This window comes from Stigmatopora argus, chromosome 14, assembly GCF_051989625.1.
Source record: "Stigmatopora argus isolate UIUO_Sarg chromosome 14, RoL_Sarg_1.0, whole genome shotgun sequence".
Lineage (NCBI taxonomy): Eukaryota > Metazoa > Chordata > Actinopteri > Syngnathiformes > Syngnathidae > Stigmatopora > Stigmatopora argus.
In genome coordinates this window covers 13,876,944-13,892,307 of record NC_135400.1, presented here as the reverse complement: position 1 = coordinate 13,892,307, position 15,364 = coordinate 13,876,944, and the positions used below count along the sequence as shown (strand labels likewise).

General features: G+C 41.4%; 3 protein-coding genes across 9 annotated transcripts; 1 reads left to right on the top strand and 2 right to left on the bottom strand.

The window, feature by feature from the left end:
- Positions 1-471: 471 nt before the first annotated feature.
- Positions 472-2,407, bottom strand: fn3krp (fructosamine 3 kinase related protein). 2 transcript variants are annotated; one of them, XM_077618467.1, is made up of 7 exons: positions 2,277-2,407; positions 2,068-2,201; positions 1,844-1,998; positions 1,671-1,762; positions 1,354-1,436; positions 1,151-1,273; positions 472-1,088 (listed from the first exon to the last, which is right to left on the bottom strand). In XM_077618467.1, exons 2-7 carry the CDS (start codon positions 2,170-2,172, stop codon positions 750-752), a joined length of 897 nt encoding a protein of 298 aa, XP_077474593.1. In that variant the 5' UTR covers positions 2,173-2,201; positions 2,277-2,407; the 3' UTR covers positions 472-749. The 2 variants fall into 2 exon arrangements, with proteins under 2 accessions (XP_077474593.1, XP_077474592.1); XM_077618466.1 differs by having other exon boundaries at positions 2,068-2,359.
- A 260-nt stretch (positions 2,408-2,667) lies between these two features.
- On the top strand, positions 2,668-4,091 carry arl16 (ADP-ribosylation factor-like 16). 4 transcript variants are annotated; one of them, XM_077619754.1, is made up of 5 exons: positions 2,668-2,832; positions 3,052-3,107; positions 3,338-3,454; positions 3,528-3,643; positions 3,721-4,091. In XM_077619754.1, exons 1-5 carry the CDS (start codon positions 2,757-2,759, stop codon positions 3,884-3,886), a joined length of 531 nt encoding a protein of 176 aa, XP_077475880.1. In that variant the 5' UTR covers positions 2,668-2,756; the 3' UTR covers positions 3,887-4,091. The 4 variants fall into 4 exon arrangements, with proteins under 4 accessions (XP_077475880.1, XP_077475882.1, XP_077475881.1 ...); XM_077619756.1 differs by having other exon boundaries at positions 2,684-2,832; positions 3,052-3,084; XM_077619755.1 differs by lacking the exon at positions 3,052-3,107 and having other exon boundaries at positions 2,704-2,897.
- On the bottom strand, positions 3,977-13,861 carry epn3a (epsin 3a). Of its 3 annotated transcripts, none has more exons than XM_077619745.1 (11): positions 13,618-13,861; positions 10,606-11,314; positions 9,152-9,270; positions 7,816-7,893; positions 7,395-7,484; positions 6,506-6,589; positions 6,175-6,301; positions 5,770-5,907; positions 5,584-5,646; positions 5,283-5,513; positions 3,977-5,202 (listed from the first exon to the last, which is right to left on the bottom strand). In XM_077619745.1, the coding sequence occupies exons 2-11, from the start codon at positions 11,171-11,173 to the stop codon at positions 4,931-4,933; spliced, it is 1,770 nt and encodes a 589-aa protein (XP_077475871.1). In that variant the 5' UTR covers positions 11,174-11,314; positions 13,618-13,861; the 3' UTR covers positions 3,977-4,930. The 3 variants fall into 3 exon arrangements, with proteins under 3 accessions (XP_077475871.1, XP_077475872.1, XP_077475873.1); XM_077619746.1 differs by having other exon boundaries at positions 13,516-13,623; XM_077619747.1 differs by lacking the exon at positions 7,816-7,893.
- Positions 13,862-15,364: the final 1,503 nt, after the last annotated feature.

Here is a 15,364-nt window from a genome sequence, read left to right as displayed (position 1 = left end):
TGGTTTTAACTCCTTCCGGCCTGACTGAACAGACGCAGGTCGTGAGCGTGCCGTGCGATGGTCGGTTTAAATTGCATCTCCGGCAAAAGTGGAGCAAGTGGATGAATTCCAGGAGTGTGAGGGGCGAAGCCAGGAAACCCAACCTGGTGCAAATTGCCGCTTGGATTAAAGAAGCGTGGGAAGGAGTCTCCCCTCATTTAATTTCAAGAGGCTTCCAAAAATGCAGTCTTACGGACAAAGTTGTCAAGGAGGAACCCGACAGTGATGATGAAGGCCAAAGATTGGATCTTCTGTCTGAGAGCGATGAGCAGTCAGACTCTTCTCCTGAAGATTTTCTTGCTGAAGATTCCTTATACCTATAGAGTTGATTGTGTATTCTACACTGCTTTGTTTCACATTTAAAATATACATTTCAATTAGAACGCATCTGAAGTGAAACACGGGACATTTACATACTGGACAGAAGTCATGTTACATTTGTCATTCCTGAAGTTTTATTTTAAAACCAGCTAGACAAATGAACAATGAAGAATGTTGAATGAAAAGTGTAAAAATATACACCTTCAAATAAACAGATTTTTTTCTATCACTCCTATTTTACTGACTCATAACATTTTTAACAAAAAAAAGTAGTTTTGTGCAATTGCGCTATCATGTCTCCCAGTCTAATTAGCAATATTGCATTCCTAGTGCAGTCAGTGCCAGATAATTTAAGACGTGAGCATTTTAAAGTCTGTCCGTCAATGCAATTACTTGAGTAGTTCCTTCATAATACTTATGGATGAACCTCTGTAGCCACCACCGAAGTGGTTCCAGTGATTCAGGTAGTGGAAAAGTTGGTAAAGCTTGTTTCTCCTGTCAGAACCGAGCATCTTGGGGATTTTTTGGTGGTAAGCGTTGAAAAAAGAGCTGTTGAAACCACCGAACATCCCAGCAATTCCAAGCTCATACTCGGAATGACCGTAGAAAGACGCGGGGTCGTACACCACTGGGCCTTGGTCGGTTTCTGCCACGTTGCCGCCCCACAGGTCGCCATGGAGGAGAGCAGGGAAGATCTGCACGTCTTGGAAGAACTGCGGGATCTTCAGCTGTTGAATAATTTGACCAGAATAAGTTGTATTTTGCATACTGCAAGTCAATTGTAGCATACCTGAAGTGCTGCCCAAAGTTCTCTGGCCTCTCGGTCTCCATTTGACTTCTCCAACATGTTGAGCTGGAACTCAAGCTTCTGCTGGGTGTAAAATGTCACCCAGTCCTCCTGCCATGTGTTGTCCTGGAAAATAAAAAAATACATGAGTATGTATAAGCTAAATATCTAAAAGCTGCCACTCTTGGTATGTATTCGATGGATACCTGTGCGATAAAACCACAGCATGTGGCAGTAGAGAAGCCAAATTGGTCCACGTATGAGCCCTCTGACTGGCCAGTTCCTTTTCCTGTTTATACATTAAACCACAGCAATTTTTGCTACATCATTTTTATTTCAAAAATTAGACCAAGCGTGCGCAAAGGTTTTTTTTTCAAACTTCTATTGGAAACATGCTAAGTATTAATTTGGTCACTACCATTGATAGCAAAAGATGTGCAATTCAATTGACGTCTATCGGCGTCAATGGAAAGTAATGAGTTAATATTAGTGTTTTAATTAAACAGTCAATGGTGCATTATACCAACAGTTTGCTGCTCTTCGCTGACTTTCTCAAACTGCCTTTTATTGTGAAGGTGAAGATCAGCCATTTGCTCGCCAAGCTGTTTTGAATACCTACACAACATGAATAAAAAGCACCTTTTTAAAATACTAATTTTGAATATTTGGCTATGCTAGCGCCGTGTCAAGTCTCACTTATTTAAGCCACGCATTTCCAAATGCTCCATGACAAATGCGCATCCTCCTCCAGTGTCCAGCTCGATCACTTTCAGGGGTTCAGGCACTTTAATAGTTCCTGTTTTCAAGATGGCTTCTAAACTGGCCATTTCTCCATCGAACATTATCTTGGACTGGAGTGTAAAAACGGGATGTTACAAACATAATTGAGCCCGTTAAACAACTGGTTAAGAGTTAGTTACCTTGCTTTTGTGGTTAACCTTCACAAACACTTTGCCAGTGTCAGTGTGGTAACTCAGACCCTGACTGATGCATCCACCTCCAGAGTTACCAGCTGATTTTAGCATGGCGGTACCCAGCTCTTTCTTTATCTTTTCTTCCATTGCAATTCGAGGACAGTCTATAATACTAAATATTTACAAACAAACAGTGTGCTGTTTTTATTATTTACCTGGACCAAACAGAGCGGTGCATGTTGACTGACGTAGGGGCGTCTACAGAATGTGCGTCACTGCGTGTCAAAATACTGTTCATTTAATTATTATTTTACCTAAAATACTTTTTACAAGTATTTCATGATACAAAACGACAGGTATTTTTCCTGTTTAAAAATAAATTCACAAATAGCGTTTTATGATCTGGCAATTTTGGACGGTTATCTCTTGTGGTCCTAATTGGGACTCGTGGAATTTGTTTCTCAATGACCAATAGGAAGCAGAATTGGAACGAGGAGCTGTCCTATAACGATTTAGTAAACTCAACAAGGATTGGCGTGGTGAGTGTTTACAATGCTGACCAATCAGGAGACGAGATCCCTAGAACGAGTTTCCCCCTATCACGATCGAGTTAACAGATCACGTGAGCATCACCATGGTTCCCAGAAGCTAAAGTGCTACATGCTAATATCCAAAGCAGCCCCCTTTAGGATCAAATGAGCAGCAAGGGAGCGTGCTTACTCCTCGGGGCTACGGGGGTCGGGAAAACGTTGCTTTTAAAACGTCTCGTCAATATCCTTGAACGTTAAGAATAAATGCAATGAATATTTTGCATGTCTGAACCATTTGTGCATGAGGTAGCTACGACGAGAGCATTAGGATTGTTATGAGGAAGAGTTGAATCTGAAAATACTAGTAATTGGGTTATAGTCAATTGGAGTTTTGTTTCCGTGTTTGACAACTAGTATGAAAAAAAGTTTTTTGCTGTTGATTTCTTAACGTTTCGTCTACCTCTCAGTCAGCATGGAACCGTGGAAGTGGCAGGTTGTCCACAGACTCTGCCAACTGTAAACATACTACTATATCCTATTTATGATTGATACATTTATAGCATCATTTTTTTAAATGGTAAAATATATGAATTTTAGAAATGTATTCATTGTAATACCTTTCCCATACTACTTAAAGTTCTGCATTAAAAATAACAAAAGCATTTTTTTCATTCCATTTATTTACATTTTATTTATCTGCACTTTAAAACATATAAATGTAGTAGTTCTCTGTGATATGTCCACAGGTAGGAACCAACCTGACAGACCTGAAGCTAAGGAGAAAGAAGCTGACCGTGAGGGAGCTTGGAGGCTGCATGGGGCCAATCTGGCCCAGTTACTTCACCGATTGCTCCTCTGTTATTGTAATTGCTGCTCCCATACGCTCTTACGCCCGATAAACACAGTACCGTTTGTATAACATTCATTGGTTTGCAGTTTGTGGTGGACTCGGCCAACATCTTTCAGGTGGCATCGTCGTGCATCCAGCTTCTGTCTGTGATCTCCAACGAAGCCCTACGAGATGCTTCTGTGCTTGTCATCTTCAACAAAAGGTCAAACATCACAACCCTGCATTGGATGAATGTCCATTATGGCAGCCTGCAGCCATTTAACTCATGTTTCCCCTTAGGGACATGCCTTGCACAATGAGCCTAGTGGAAATGCAGTCCCTGTTTCGGTTGGATGACGTGGTAGCCTGCGCTACTCAGACAATCACCACGCTGGAAGCGAGCGCTCGCACTGGAACGGGACTACGGGAGGTGTTAACTTGGATGGAAACGGTTGCCGTCAAGTGACATTCAATCAGCGTAAAAAGGGGCGCCTACACTGACATTTCATCCGGGGCTAAGTCATTTTAGCCTGTAAGGTCAAGTCATGAGTCAACATAATGTTATTTATTTTATTAACTACTAGTAGTGTATCCTTGTCAATTGACAGAACAATGTTCCGAAACACGTTCTTCCACTGGATGGCAAAAATAAATCAACCTGTGTAACCAAATATGTGATTTATGGTTCTGTGGTCAGCCATTAAAGCTAACTTAAGTCCAAAAGCTCCTGTTGAACCCTCCTAATGCAGTGTTGATACGTGTAAAACCTAAAGCACTTTCACCCCGTGCAAAGCAAATAATATTCTAATTTAGCCAAAATATAACCCTTAGGGATGCTTTTGCAACAGTGCTGTACAACAGCAGCAGCAAATGGTAGTGACACAAACAGCTGAGTGTGCAACAGGATTGTTGAGTACACAAAGCTAGAAAACCTTTGAGTGGAAATAAAGGCCAAAGTGCAACGGCAACAACTTATACATTTTGTTTGGTTAGCCACTTAGCAATAGCATGAAAAGGTGTTTTACACCATATAGTAACACTGACTCCTCCAGTTCCAGGTTTGTCATATTGCAGACTGTTTTTGGAACAGTTTTGTTACTCCATTTTTTGCTGCTTTCCATTTATTGCGCTGTTCCCTCCACTGACAAATTTGTCCAGAAAAGAAGAATGAAAATAGGAAGTGTTATGTCTTAGCAGAGTGTATGCTAAATATTGATTATTTTCCTGATCATTTCTGTCTTGTAATTATTAATATATATATTGTTAGATGATCAGGTTTTTTAGTCTGGGGAAGGGGTTCAATCTGGTATTTTAACTTTTTGGAATTCACTTATTGTAGGGGTAGTATAGAATAGACCTCCATGGTGGAGGAGAGGGTTAACATACTTTCATTTCTAGCCTATTTCTTCATCCATTAGATTGTTATGCCAGAAGGTAAAAAAAAAGTGGGATTCTTACTCAATTCCCTCAGGTTACAGTTCAATTCCCCTTTTTTGTGTTGAATTGTTCCTCATAGGAAGGGGTTCTGATTGTTCAAAGCCGACTGCGAGGCCTGAGCGCTGCCCGTGGAGAAGGGGAGGAGAGGTTCGGGTAGCTCCAAACCGTTGTTGGTGGGGTGGGTGAAGGACGACGGGAGGCTTGTTGGCTGGTTGCTAGGCAGAGGCAGCGAAGCGCTGTAAGGGAGGGAAGGCTGCAGAGTGCCCGAACCCGAGCCCATTTGACCCAGAGTCAGTCGGCTCGGCTCCGGTTGGAAGGGATTGATGGTGGTGGAAGGGCCTGCACCTGTAGGTAAAACCAGGAGGTCAAAAATGGGAAATAAGTTCACTCATTCGCAGCTATTGGAAATGAAATGTTGCAATTACCAGATAGAAAGGGATTCATGCTATTGGATTGGTCGTTGGAAGAAATCAGAAAGTCCAGGTTGACCAGAGAAGCGGCCGCTGGGTCCAAGAAAGACTCGGGGGTCTGTAGAGTGCGAGGTTTGGTGTCCTCCAGACTCTTCCCTATTTTGTACAAGTCAAACATTTCGGGGGTGCCGGCCCTCTGACCGTTGATTTTGCCTCCGTCCATGGCGGCGTCGAATAAATCGTCATCTAAAAATGAGTGAAATGGTGCCGTTTATGTTTTAAGTATTGGGACAAAATAGGAGGGTAAATTGTTTACCTGAGGGGCTTATGGGTCGGAGAGACTTTTTGGGTGTTGTGAAGGGATCTGCTAGTTTTGCTCCTAAAACATTCAATTTAGTCAACAACATTAAAAGTCTTTTTTTTTTAAAACAATGTTTGAAAATAGTTGGCTTATATATATTTGAGTATGAGTCAATGTAACACACGCTTTGAGTTCAATCACCTGTGGCCCATGGGTTGGCGGAGGGGGGGTCCCAAGGGTTGACTGGGGGTGGGCTGGGTTCCCACGGTGGAGGAGGGCTGTTGGGAATGGTAGGATCCATCCAGGAAGAATCTACTTTTGAAGAACTGCTTCCTCCATCTGTAATAAACAGCAGAGATGAAATGGACTTGCAGACATTTTGTTTGGATCCCCCTACCCACAAAAAAGCCAAATTTTTGAGTTGACCAAAACATTGCAAGTCTAACTTATTTCTTGAGTTTTTATAGCTCTTACAAACAGCGATTTCATTTCATTATCTAAAAGGTTTCTGTTAGCAAAGTACAATTGTGTAAAATGCTAAATCACAATTTGCTAACTTAATGACTCCATTAAATGGTAAAATATTCATTTTCCTTTGACACTCACCCAAGGCATCCCAGGGGTCCGTGGCGCCCAAACGAGTGGATGATTTTAACGGGGTTTTCTGCCACACGTTGTCTTTTAGATGATCTTTGGGCGGTGCAAAAACATCGACAAGGTCCATGAAAGCGGTCTGTAAAGCAGGGAAATGACAATGCCATAAATTGTTTGACAGCCAGTTTGAACATTTTAGTTCATTAAAGTTCTCACTAACAGCAGCCCCCATTAACTTATCGACAATGATAGACATCCAATAAATTGAAATTGGGAAAATTCTCCGCGAATGCTCATCTTTCAATGACACTGACATCGTCAAATATGTTAAGGTATTCCTTACCCCTCCTTTCGCCGACATGTCACGTTTGCTCTCCTCTAAAGCTTTTTTAAGCATGGACTCGTCTCCTTGGCGACCCAGTTGCTCCTGTTAACAGATTAATGGTGGAAAAAGTGTTATTGTGGTAAGTCTTATTCTTTATATCTTAAAAAGCATGCCATTTCAGCAGCACTTTTTGTGAAAAGCACCATGCAGAACATTTTGGGATTACGTTGCAAGTGCATCTATTGTTCAAAAAGTTGGGAGGTAACAAAATAATTTTTGCTCATTTTGAGTTATCTACTTTTACAACAAAAAAACAGAAAATTAGAAAAACATCGAGGCCAAAGGATGATAAATCAGTCATCTTTTATGCATATTATATAACAGTAAATAGTGTTACTATGTGTTGTTTGTATTTGAACCGTCAGCCGCGTTTTTTTACGTCAAATTTGACTATTTATTTTGGTATTTATTTTCATTTTACTTGGAGGGAACATTAATTGACAATGACATACCTGTCAACCTCTGCCGATAACTCCCCTTATAAATGATTATGATTCCCCTTACAAACCCCCAAAAAACCTTACAAACACCGTACGACTCGTCGTACGGTGTTTGTAAGGTTTTTTGGGGGTTTGTAAGGGGAATCATAATAATTTATAAGGGCAGTTATCGGCAGAGGTTGGCAGGTATGCAATGATGATGAATTTACAGATCAAACCAGCAACTAAAACATAAAAAAAGATTTTTTAAGCCTTTATATGAGTTAAGGGATGATTTTTGGCTATTTAAACAAGGTGAAAAAATAAAAATAAAAACTGGCGCCCACATACTAAGAGAAGAATGATTGATGGAATAGTTCATTCATTCTTAAAATATTCAATAGGAACAGGTTTAATTTCTAGCCTACCTGTTGGTGCGCCTCCTTACTCATGCTTAGCGCTAACTTAAGTTGAGTGTCCTCATCAATTTCCAGTGTGGTTTGTGTCCTCTTGACTGTCTGCAAAAGTGCAAAAAGTAACATCATGTCAAAAAGACGTTTTGAAATTGTCTGTACCTCCGCCTCACCACAAATAACAAAACAAACAAAAAAAGCGCTTTTAGGAGAAAGTGATCCATTTCAACCAAAATACACTGTATGGACAATTGTATTGAGCGTTCAATTTTCCCATGATTCCATTCCCAAACATTGGACAAGATTATGGATTAAATGATCAGATATGTGCGAATACTGTTGTCCATGGAGTGCAAAAAAAAAAAGATGCGAGGAGGAAGAAGGGAGTCAAATAAAGCATGTTTTCCTCTTTTCCCTGAACCCAGTGAAGTGGTACCTTCTTGCCCTCTTTGTTGAGGTTCATAGCGATCTGCATTGCAGTCTTTTCATCGACAACCACCGTCGTAGTTGTAGGCTGAGGTCAAGGGGAGGAAGGATTAGGAGGAAGCATTCTAGGTACAATCTGAGATCATTTATTTGCTGAGAAAAGACGATTTATCGAAGGACGCCAAGAGTCTAGTAAGGTGGAGGAGAAGATTAGGAGAGCGACTTGGGCGTGGATCAATACATGCTTCCTGTTTGGCTGGATTGGCAGTGATGGATCCGAGGGCCATTACTGGCTGAGTCAGAGACCGAGACGTTCTGTTCTCAGACTAATGGTGGCGTGCGCCAGTGGCGCTTAATCGTTCCGATGAGCAAAAACGGGGAATATTCATGTCAACGCTGGGTATACGCCCATTGATTTTAATTACCGTTAAGAGGATTTAAACGTATTTTCAGGGCGAATGATTTCTTCTGAATGACCCAAATCGAGAACTTCTATAACTCACATTGTGGTGGAGTTTGCATGTTCTCCCCGGGCTTGTGTGGGTTTTCTCCGGGTACTCCGCTTTTCTCCCACATCCCAAAAACATGCATGGTAAGCTGGTTGCTCACTGTACGTTGGCCCGTAAATGGGTTTCCATAATGTTGTGCCCTGCAATTGGCTGGCAACCGATTGAGGGAACCTCCCACCTGGTGCCCATAGTTAGCTGGGATAGGCTCCAGCACCCCCTGCGACCCACATCTCAAAAACATGCACGGTAAGATGGTTGCTCACTCTAAATTGCCCCATAAATGGATGTCCATTATGTTGTGCCCTGCAATTGGCTGGCCACCGATTGAAGGAACCTCCCACCTGGTGCCCATAGTTAGCTGGGATAGGCTCCAGCACCCCCTGCGACCCACATCCCAAAAACATGCACGTAAGCTAATTGATCACTCTAAATTGCCCCGTAAATGAGTGTCCATAATGTTGTGCCCTGCAATTGGGGACCTCCCAGCTGGTGCCCATAGTTAGCTGGGATAGGCTCCAGCACCCCCTGCGACCCTTGTGAGGATAAACGGTTGGGAACTTGTATGACAGAATGAATCAAATATACACTTTAGTTACGTCCCCCAATAACACTAAAGTTTTTATGCCCGTATAATTCCATGCTATTTAGCTCATGGCTGCCACTGACAGCAATAGACGTCCAATTTATTTTGATCGGGAGGATGGTAGAAAGAATTCGATCCCATTTCATTCCCTGTCAAAGTGGATCGGTCGTTAAAGGCCAATTAGTTAAATGAGTGCCCTATTAAGGGAATTTTGACCACGTGTGGAGTAGTACTTGATGGCCACGTCGTCGTACCTTTTCGTTCTCCTCCCGGCTCATGGCCAAGGCCAGCTGCAGCTGGAGCTCCTCCTCCCCCGTGGTGGTTGGCCGAGCTTGCTCCATATCCGGTGCGAGATGTGGCGAGGAAGAGGAGGCTGGAGAAAGGAGAGGGGCAGCGAGTGTTTGAGCCAGCGGGAAACGCATTGACAGAAGGAGCGTAAACAAAACACTTTTGGCCGAGTCCCCGGGTCAGAAAGGTGCCGGAGCCTGCGCTGAATGTTAATGTATCGGCCGGCTCGCGTTGTTTGGGCTCTTTGTTGCCGTCTCTGGCCACTCACTGGGCCCACCACGAGAACAATGCCACGCCTGTGCGGCCCAGTTTGGAAGGGGAGATGACGGACGACGACGTGCGATCCGTACGCTACCGTTCCCGGCGAACGTTTAAAAGCAAAAATCAACGTAGCGTGAGGATTTATTCGCTGGCTATTGTACTGTAGAAGAATGGAGGCACGTGCCGTGGATGAATTTGGGGAGAGGCCACGTTTCCCCTGGCGCACCTTCCTGACCAAATATGCAGGGAACGCACATTGAGGCAGGAGGACGGGGGTGTATTTGCTCAAATTTGAACGGAAGTGGAAGCAGTAAAACGGTCGGAGAGTGTCTGGAAATGTGCTTCTAATTAACTTGTTAACGACCAATGGAGGAGAAAAACGTCTAAGCCAAGGGTGTCAGACTCGGGTTGGTTCGCGGGCCGCTTTAACGTCAACTTGATTTCACGTGGGCCGGACCATTTTAGATATAATATTTAGATTTTTTATAAATAAATGGATTAAAAGAACTGGATTAAAATCCCTGAATATTCAGTTTTTTTAATAGATCTAAAACAATGTTTATTTTAGCTTTTTTTATATATCTTTTTAGATTTTACAAAATGATTTTTGAACTAAAAACACATTAAAAATTGATTAAAAAATGACAATTATTGATTTAAAAGGGGGAAAATCAGGAAATTTAATATACATCTATACTCTTCATTTTAATTTGATCCTAAAACAGTCATGATTTACTTTCCAGGGCCACACAAAATGATGCGGCGGGCCAGATTTGCCCCCCGGGCCGCCACTTTGACACATGTGGTCTAAGCCATTTGAATTTTCAGGGTTGAGGGCATTGAAACATGATCTTTCACCAGCCTAAAATAATCAAGGCTTTTTTTTCTTCCCCCCTCTAAGCATTATGGGAATTTGGCTTATAGTGGTTTTGTTTTGTTTTTTTGCATATATGCACACACAAAAAGGGGGCGAGGGCCTCATCTCGTTTTGGCTTTTGTGATTTCAGAATGCAGATCAGCTCATGTGACTATAAAAGGGAGAATGCAGAAGTCCAAAAGCAAAGAGCAAAATTAAAACCGCCACAGGCCGAAGATTACTTCTTAAAAAACTGACCTTTCACATGGAAATAAGATTTTTTTCACCCGTCTTGCTACTTACAACTGAGAGAAGAAGGCAAACTTCTGGATCCGTACGTCCCGTAATAATGGGCGTGGCCACCGGGGTATGGAGGAGGCAAATCCCCGAATTCGTCGTAGACCCCCACCATGCGCGACTTGGTCTTCAAGGCCTGAGTCCGCTCCTTCTTTAGCTTTTCCGCGTCCTTCAGTAGAAGCACCAATTTCTTGGCCTTCTCGCGTATATGGATCCCCTGATCCTGTCCGTCGCGGTCCACGTACTGAAAATCCCTTAAGGTTTGGATGGAATAGATGTTGTCCCGGCACTCCTGCGCCACGCGGTCCGAGCCGGTCTTGATGAGGTAGTCCAGCAGGTTGAGTGCCTTGTAAACGTGGCGCCAGTTCTTGCCGTGGTCGTTGAGCCGCCTCCAGACCATGCCCATGACCTCGGGGAACGCCACCATGTTGTAGGTCAGGTCGGAGATCTCGGCCATCAGCGAGCCGGAGGCGCCCCACGGGTCGTTGGACGTGGCCTCGCGCACCTTTTTCTCGGCCTCCGTGTAGTTGTTGACCACGTTTTTCATCTGACGGCGCAGCGAGGAGGTCGTCATGGTGGCGGTAGTGTTCGGCACTTTAGTGAGGGGTTACAAAAAAAGTGGAGCTCTATATAGAAGTGGCTATGAGGGCAGCGGTTTAGAAAAAAGGTGAGATGGATCCAATCTTTCACATCAGTTATAGCCACAAGTTGCTTTCTGTTGGGCAGGAAAAACATTATGAGACACAAATACCAGCCAGAATCACTTATTATTTATTTTTTTTAAAGACACGCGCCCCATTGAATAAAAAAAGGCTTCATTTGTCTCAATTCAAAGTCCAAAGATTCCAATAAGACAGTGAGTTTTGAATCTTCCCCAAAAACACACAACTTTGTCAACATTCTAAAACGTCCGAATGGTGATTGATGAGGATGAGGCACGGTGTTCCCCGAGTTGTTGGGCAAATTCCTTAAATATTCTAAAGTTCAAACCTGACAACTGCGCGGCTGACACTAATTACTACTCTGTTGTCATGGAAAAATATAATTGCCCAAAGTGAATGAAAAATACGGGGAGGAAATAACAATTGAGGGAGTTTCAGTGAGACAAAGCTACGCTGCAGCATAACTGAAATTGGACACTTAAGCTCATCTTTATAGGGACTATACAAAGTGATTACGGTGCAAAACATAATCCATTGTTTCCAAGAAGTCTCAGTTAAACAAGCTTTCTTTTACGGAAATACAGGGGGAGATGTTTTTGATTGCCCGTTATGCCATCCGTTAGTTATGTTAGGCTACTACACTTTAGACCAGGGGTGTCAAGACTGGTTGGTTGGTTCGCGGTCCGTGTTAACGTCAACTCGATTTCATGTGGGCCGGACCATTTTAGATATAATAATTATATATATTTTTTTATAAATGGATTTAAAGAACTGGATTAAAATCCCTGAGTATTCAGTTTTTTATAGATCTAAAACAATGTGTATTTTAGCTTTTTATATATATTTTTAGATTTTACTAAATGATTTTTGAACTAAAAACAGAAAAAATGGATTAAAAATTACAATTATTGATTTAAAAGGGGGAAAATCAGGAAATGTAATATACATCTATACTCTTCATTTTAATTTGATCCTAAAACAGAAAGTCGGCACTCATGATTTACTTTACCGGGCCACACAAAGTGATGCGGCGGGCCAGATTTGGCCCCCGGGCCGCCACTTTGACACTGGCTAGTGTGGATGAACTGATCATTTTCCGAAAGAGATACACATACTCAAAAGACACAATAAGTCTGATACTATCAATTTAGGTGTCGAAATGGCTATATATATATTAAAAAAATAAAATAAAAGTCCATTTTGATTGGCATGTACATTGACAGATGAGTATTGAACTTATTTTGGTTTAGGTAGTAGCTAAAAAAAATACCCTGAAAGTGATCATGTACTACAAACTATAAATACAATAAGAAACATAAAAAAGCTAACAATTAAGACTGAGAATGTTCACCTGTGTTGACAGCTGCTTAGAAAATTATCTTCTAATAAATTAATATTCAAAATTCGCACTGACACGTTACAGAAAATCTCGAAAGGAAAATAATGAAGGCATTCTAAGTTGTTGTAAAAGTTCAAATGGGTGACTTAACTTGCACTTAAAAAGTAATGTCATTGTCATGATGTAATACATTTGCATCTATATTTAAAATGGCACCTCGACCGTTCCAGCATCTGACGTCATCGTTTTCAAAGAAGGAAATAGCTTTTTGATAATCAAACGAAGGAAAGCAAAAATCAAAGGGGGGAAACGACCAATTTAAAAAATATATATTATTATTAGCCCTTTCAAGTAAGTGACGTTTATTGGATCCTGTAGGTCCTTGTTTTTTCATGGCTATAAATCTTGTATTAGCTCACAATTGATCGCTTAAGTGCACTGACAATTTTCTCGAAATTTTCTCGAAAAATGGAAGGGGAATCATTTAAAAACAAAAAAAGGTTGGGTAACAATCTAATCAATTAGTCAAGAAAAGAAGTCAGTCCATGTGGGTACGTGACGTCATCCCAACTCAGGTGGTGCACTTCCTGTTAGTCTCATAACGCCAAATCAAAATGTAAACATTTTTTTTTTAAAACCCCGGAACACAAATCTATTAACAAATAACATTATCTCGTGTTAAGTTACTCTCCAAAACATATTTACAGTTATTCTTGATAAATTACAAGGAAATAAAATCGTTTCTAATGAAGGTAAATCTCCTATAGTTGATGTCTAAATTGGAAAAAAATGTCATGTCAGAATGAATTACAGCCATTTTTAAAGCAGGAATTTTATGACATTGTCCTGTCCGTGTCGAATTTGCCTGGGACGTTGGATCAAAGATCCGAAAGAGATGAAAAAACAAACAACTACCTCAGCCGATCGTTCCTGTGACTTGTAAATAAGTTAAAAACGTGGCTTTTCCGCGTAAAAATGGCATTTCAATTCATTTCCCCTTGCCGTCTGCCCTCTTACCTTCATGACATGGCAGCGTCAGGCTTCCAAGTTGAAGAGGAGGCGGAGAGAAGATCAAAATGTGCCTCCGCCTCTCGTCATGTCCCAACCAGGACTCCGAGTCTGGAAAATATCAATCGGGGTCCAAATTCGTGTTTAAAAAAAACAAATTCCGAACTGCAATGTTTACATGTAAGTAAAGCAGTGCAGCGTAAAGGCAGCTGGTCCCCTTTACCTCTCCCGAAAAACACACTAAAGTACGCAGATGATGAGGGAAGGGTGGGAGGAGTGATTTGTAACTGCATGCAGAGTCAGACTTAACTCATTCATTACCATTAGGGCTGGCTAAAGTACAATCGGAACGATTTGAACTTGGAGGGCTGACAGTGAACGATGACCTTTGTTTTGCCATTGAAGACGATAGACGATTAATCCAACTGTCAAACCTCCCGAGTTGAAAGGGATTGGACGTCTGTGGCAGTCAATGGCCAAGGTTAGATTTTTTTTTAGGGCTGGTTTTGATTAATTTTACAGTTTTCTAAAGTCTATAAAGCGATTTTTCCAGTCTGAGTGGCAATTTCTTCCTATTTTGTGCTCTTAGAAATATGATAGAGTAGGGTTGCCATGATTAATCGGCGAATCAGGAACTAATTGTTCAAAGGAATGGAGGAATATTGTAATAGTCGATTAATCATTTAGACGTTGTTGAACTAAAACATTTACAAATCATTTTTTCAGCCTGTAAATAGTAAATTTTTAACTCAATAGCTGCCATTGACAGGGATAGACGTCCAGTCCAAGTAGATTGGACATTTATTGCAGTGAACAGCACTGAAAAACATGAATTTGAATTGATTTGATCTTCATTGCTGTCAATGCCTGTGCATAAAAAGATTTTAAAAAAATATTAGCATTAATTTTCAATAAAAAATGATAACAGCAATTAACCTTTATTTATCTAGAATTTTTTTTCAAGGGAAAAACAATTGTGTTATTTCTTAAATCGTTGATGAAAGCAGATGCTAATCACTGTAACAAAGCAAATTCTCCAGTAATAATAACATTAAATAGTGCAACTTTTCTCAATCAAAACAATCTTTCATTCCAATTTCCATCCAAAACTGAAAGCCCAGTGTCAACTCATGGCAAAAAATAATTTGTGATTAATCCCCAATCAAAATAGTTGTTTATGGCAGACCAATAGCAGAAAATTAAATTTACAACACGTTCTAAAAGCGATATGTCCCACTGTCGTTTTGACTGAGAGCCCCATTTCCTCCTCCACAGAAAGTCTTTACTTATTCATCAGCACTAATGGCATATTGTCCAAAGTCCCATCCTTATGCATAATACAGCACTTCACCCTTATTGGCTTTTGGCTTTAGTCATCGCTACGTAGCCGGGCCGGTAATGCCTGTTGTGAGAAGTGGAGGAAACGTTACGGAAGTACGCCGGCAAAGTCTCGGCGGAGCCGGACGTACAGGAAATACCAGCTCCTCCTTGGAAAAACTCTTGTGTAGAAAATTTCTAGAGGTTAAGGCTTCAGGAAATACAAAATGGAGGGATGTTCCAACATCTAAATTAGCGTGAGTCGCCTTAAATTAGTTTTGATTCTTGCCGATCAGGTCGGTCCAGTTGGACTTCATTGCTAGTCTGGTAACAAAGCACTCCTACTCTTCCCTCCCTGGCAACTTTTTTATTTCTCCTCAAAACAGATGCCTAAGCATTCTTTGTTTCCCAACAAAGGCCCGTGGAGGTCAACGCAAAG

Coding starts and splice junctions, on each gene's coding strand:
- fn3krp (XM_077618466.1), bottom strand. CDS start 2,208: ATGGAAGAAAAGATAAAGAAAGAGCTGGGTACCGCCATGCTAAAATCA. Junction 1,999..2,067: donor AGGTTAACCACAAAAGCAAG/GTAACTAACTCT, acceptor TTTACACTCCAG/TCCAAGATAATGTTCGATGG. Junction 1,763..1,843: donor GAAATGCGTGGCTTAAATAA/GTGAGACTTGAC, acceptor CATGTTGTGTAG/GTATTCAAAACAGCTTGGCG.
- arl16 (XM_077619754.1), top strand. CDS start 2,757: ATGAGCAGCAAGGGAGCGTGCTTACTCCTCGGGGCTACGGGGGTCGGG. Junction 2,833..3,051: donor GCTTTTAAAACGTCTCGTCA/ATATCCTTGAAC, acceptor CGTTTCGTCTAC/CTCTCAGTCAGCATGGAACC. Junction 3,108..3,337: donor GTCCACAGACTCTGCCAACT/GTAAACATACTA, acceptor ATATGTCCACAG/GTAGGAACCAACCTGACAGA.
- epn3a (XM_077619745.1), bottom strand. CDS start 11,173: ATGACGACCTCCTCGCTGCGCCGTCAGATGAAAAACGTGGTCAACAAC. Junction 6,590..7,394: donor GTAAGGAGGCGCACCAACAG/GTAGGCTAGAAA, acceptor ATCTGTTAACAG/GAGCAACTGGGTCGCCAAGG. Junction 5,514..5,583: donor CCGACCCATAAGCCCCTCAG/GTAAACAATTTA, acceptor ACTCATTTTTAG/ATGACGATTTATTCGACGCC.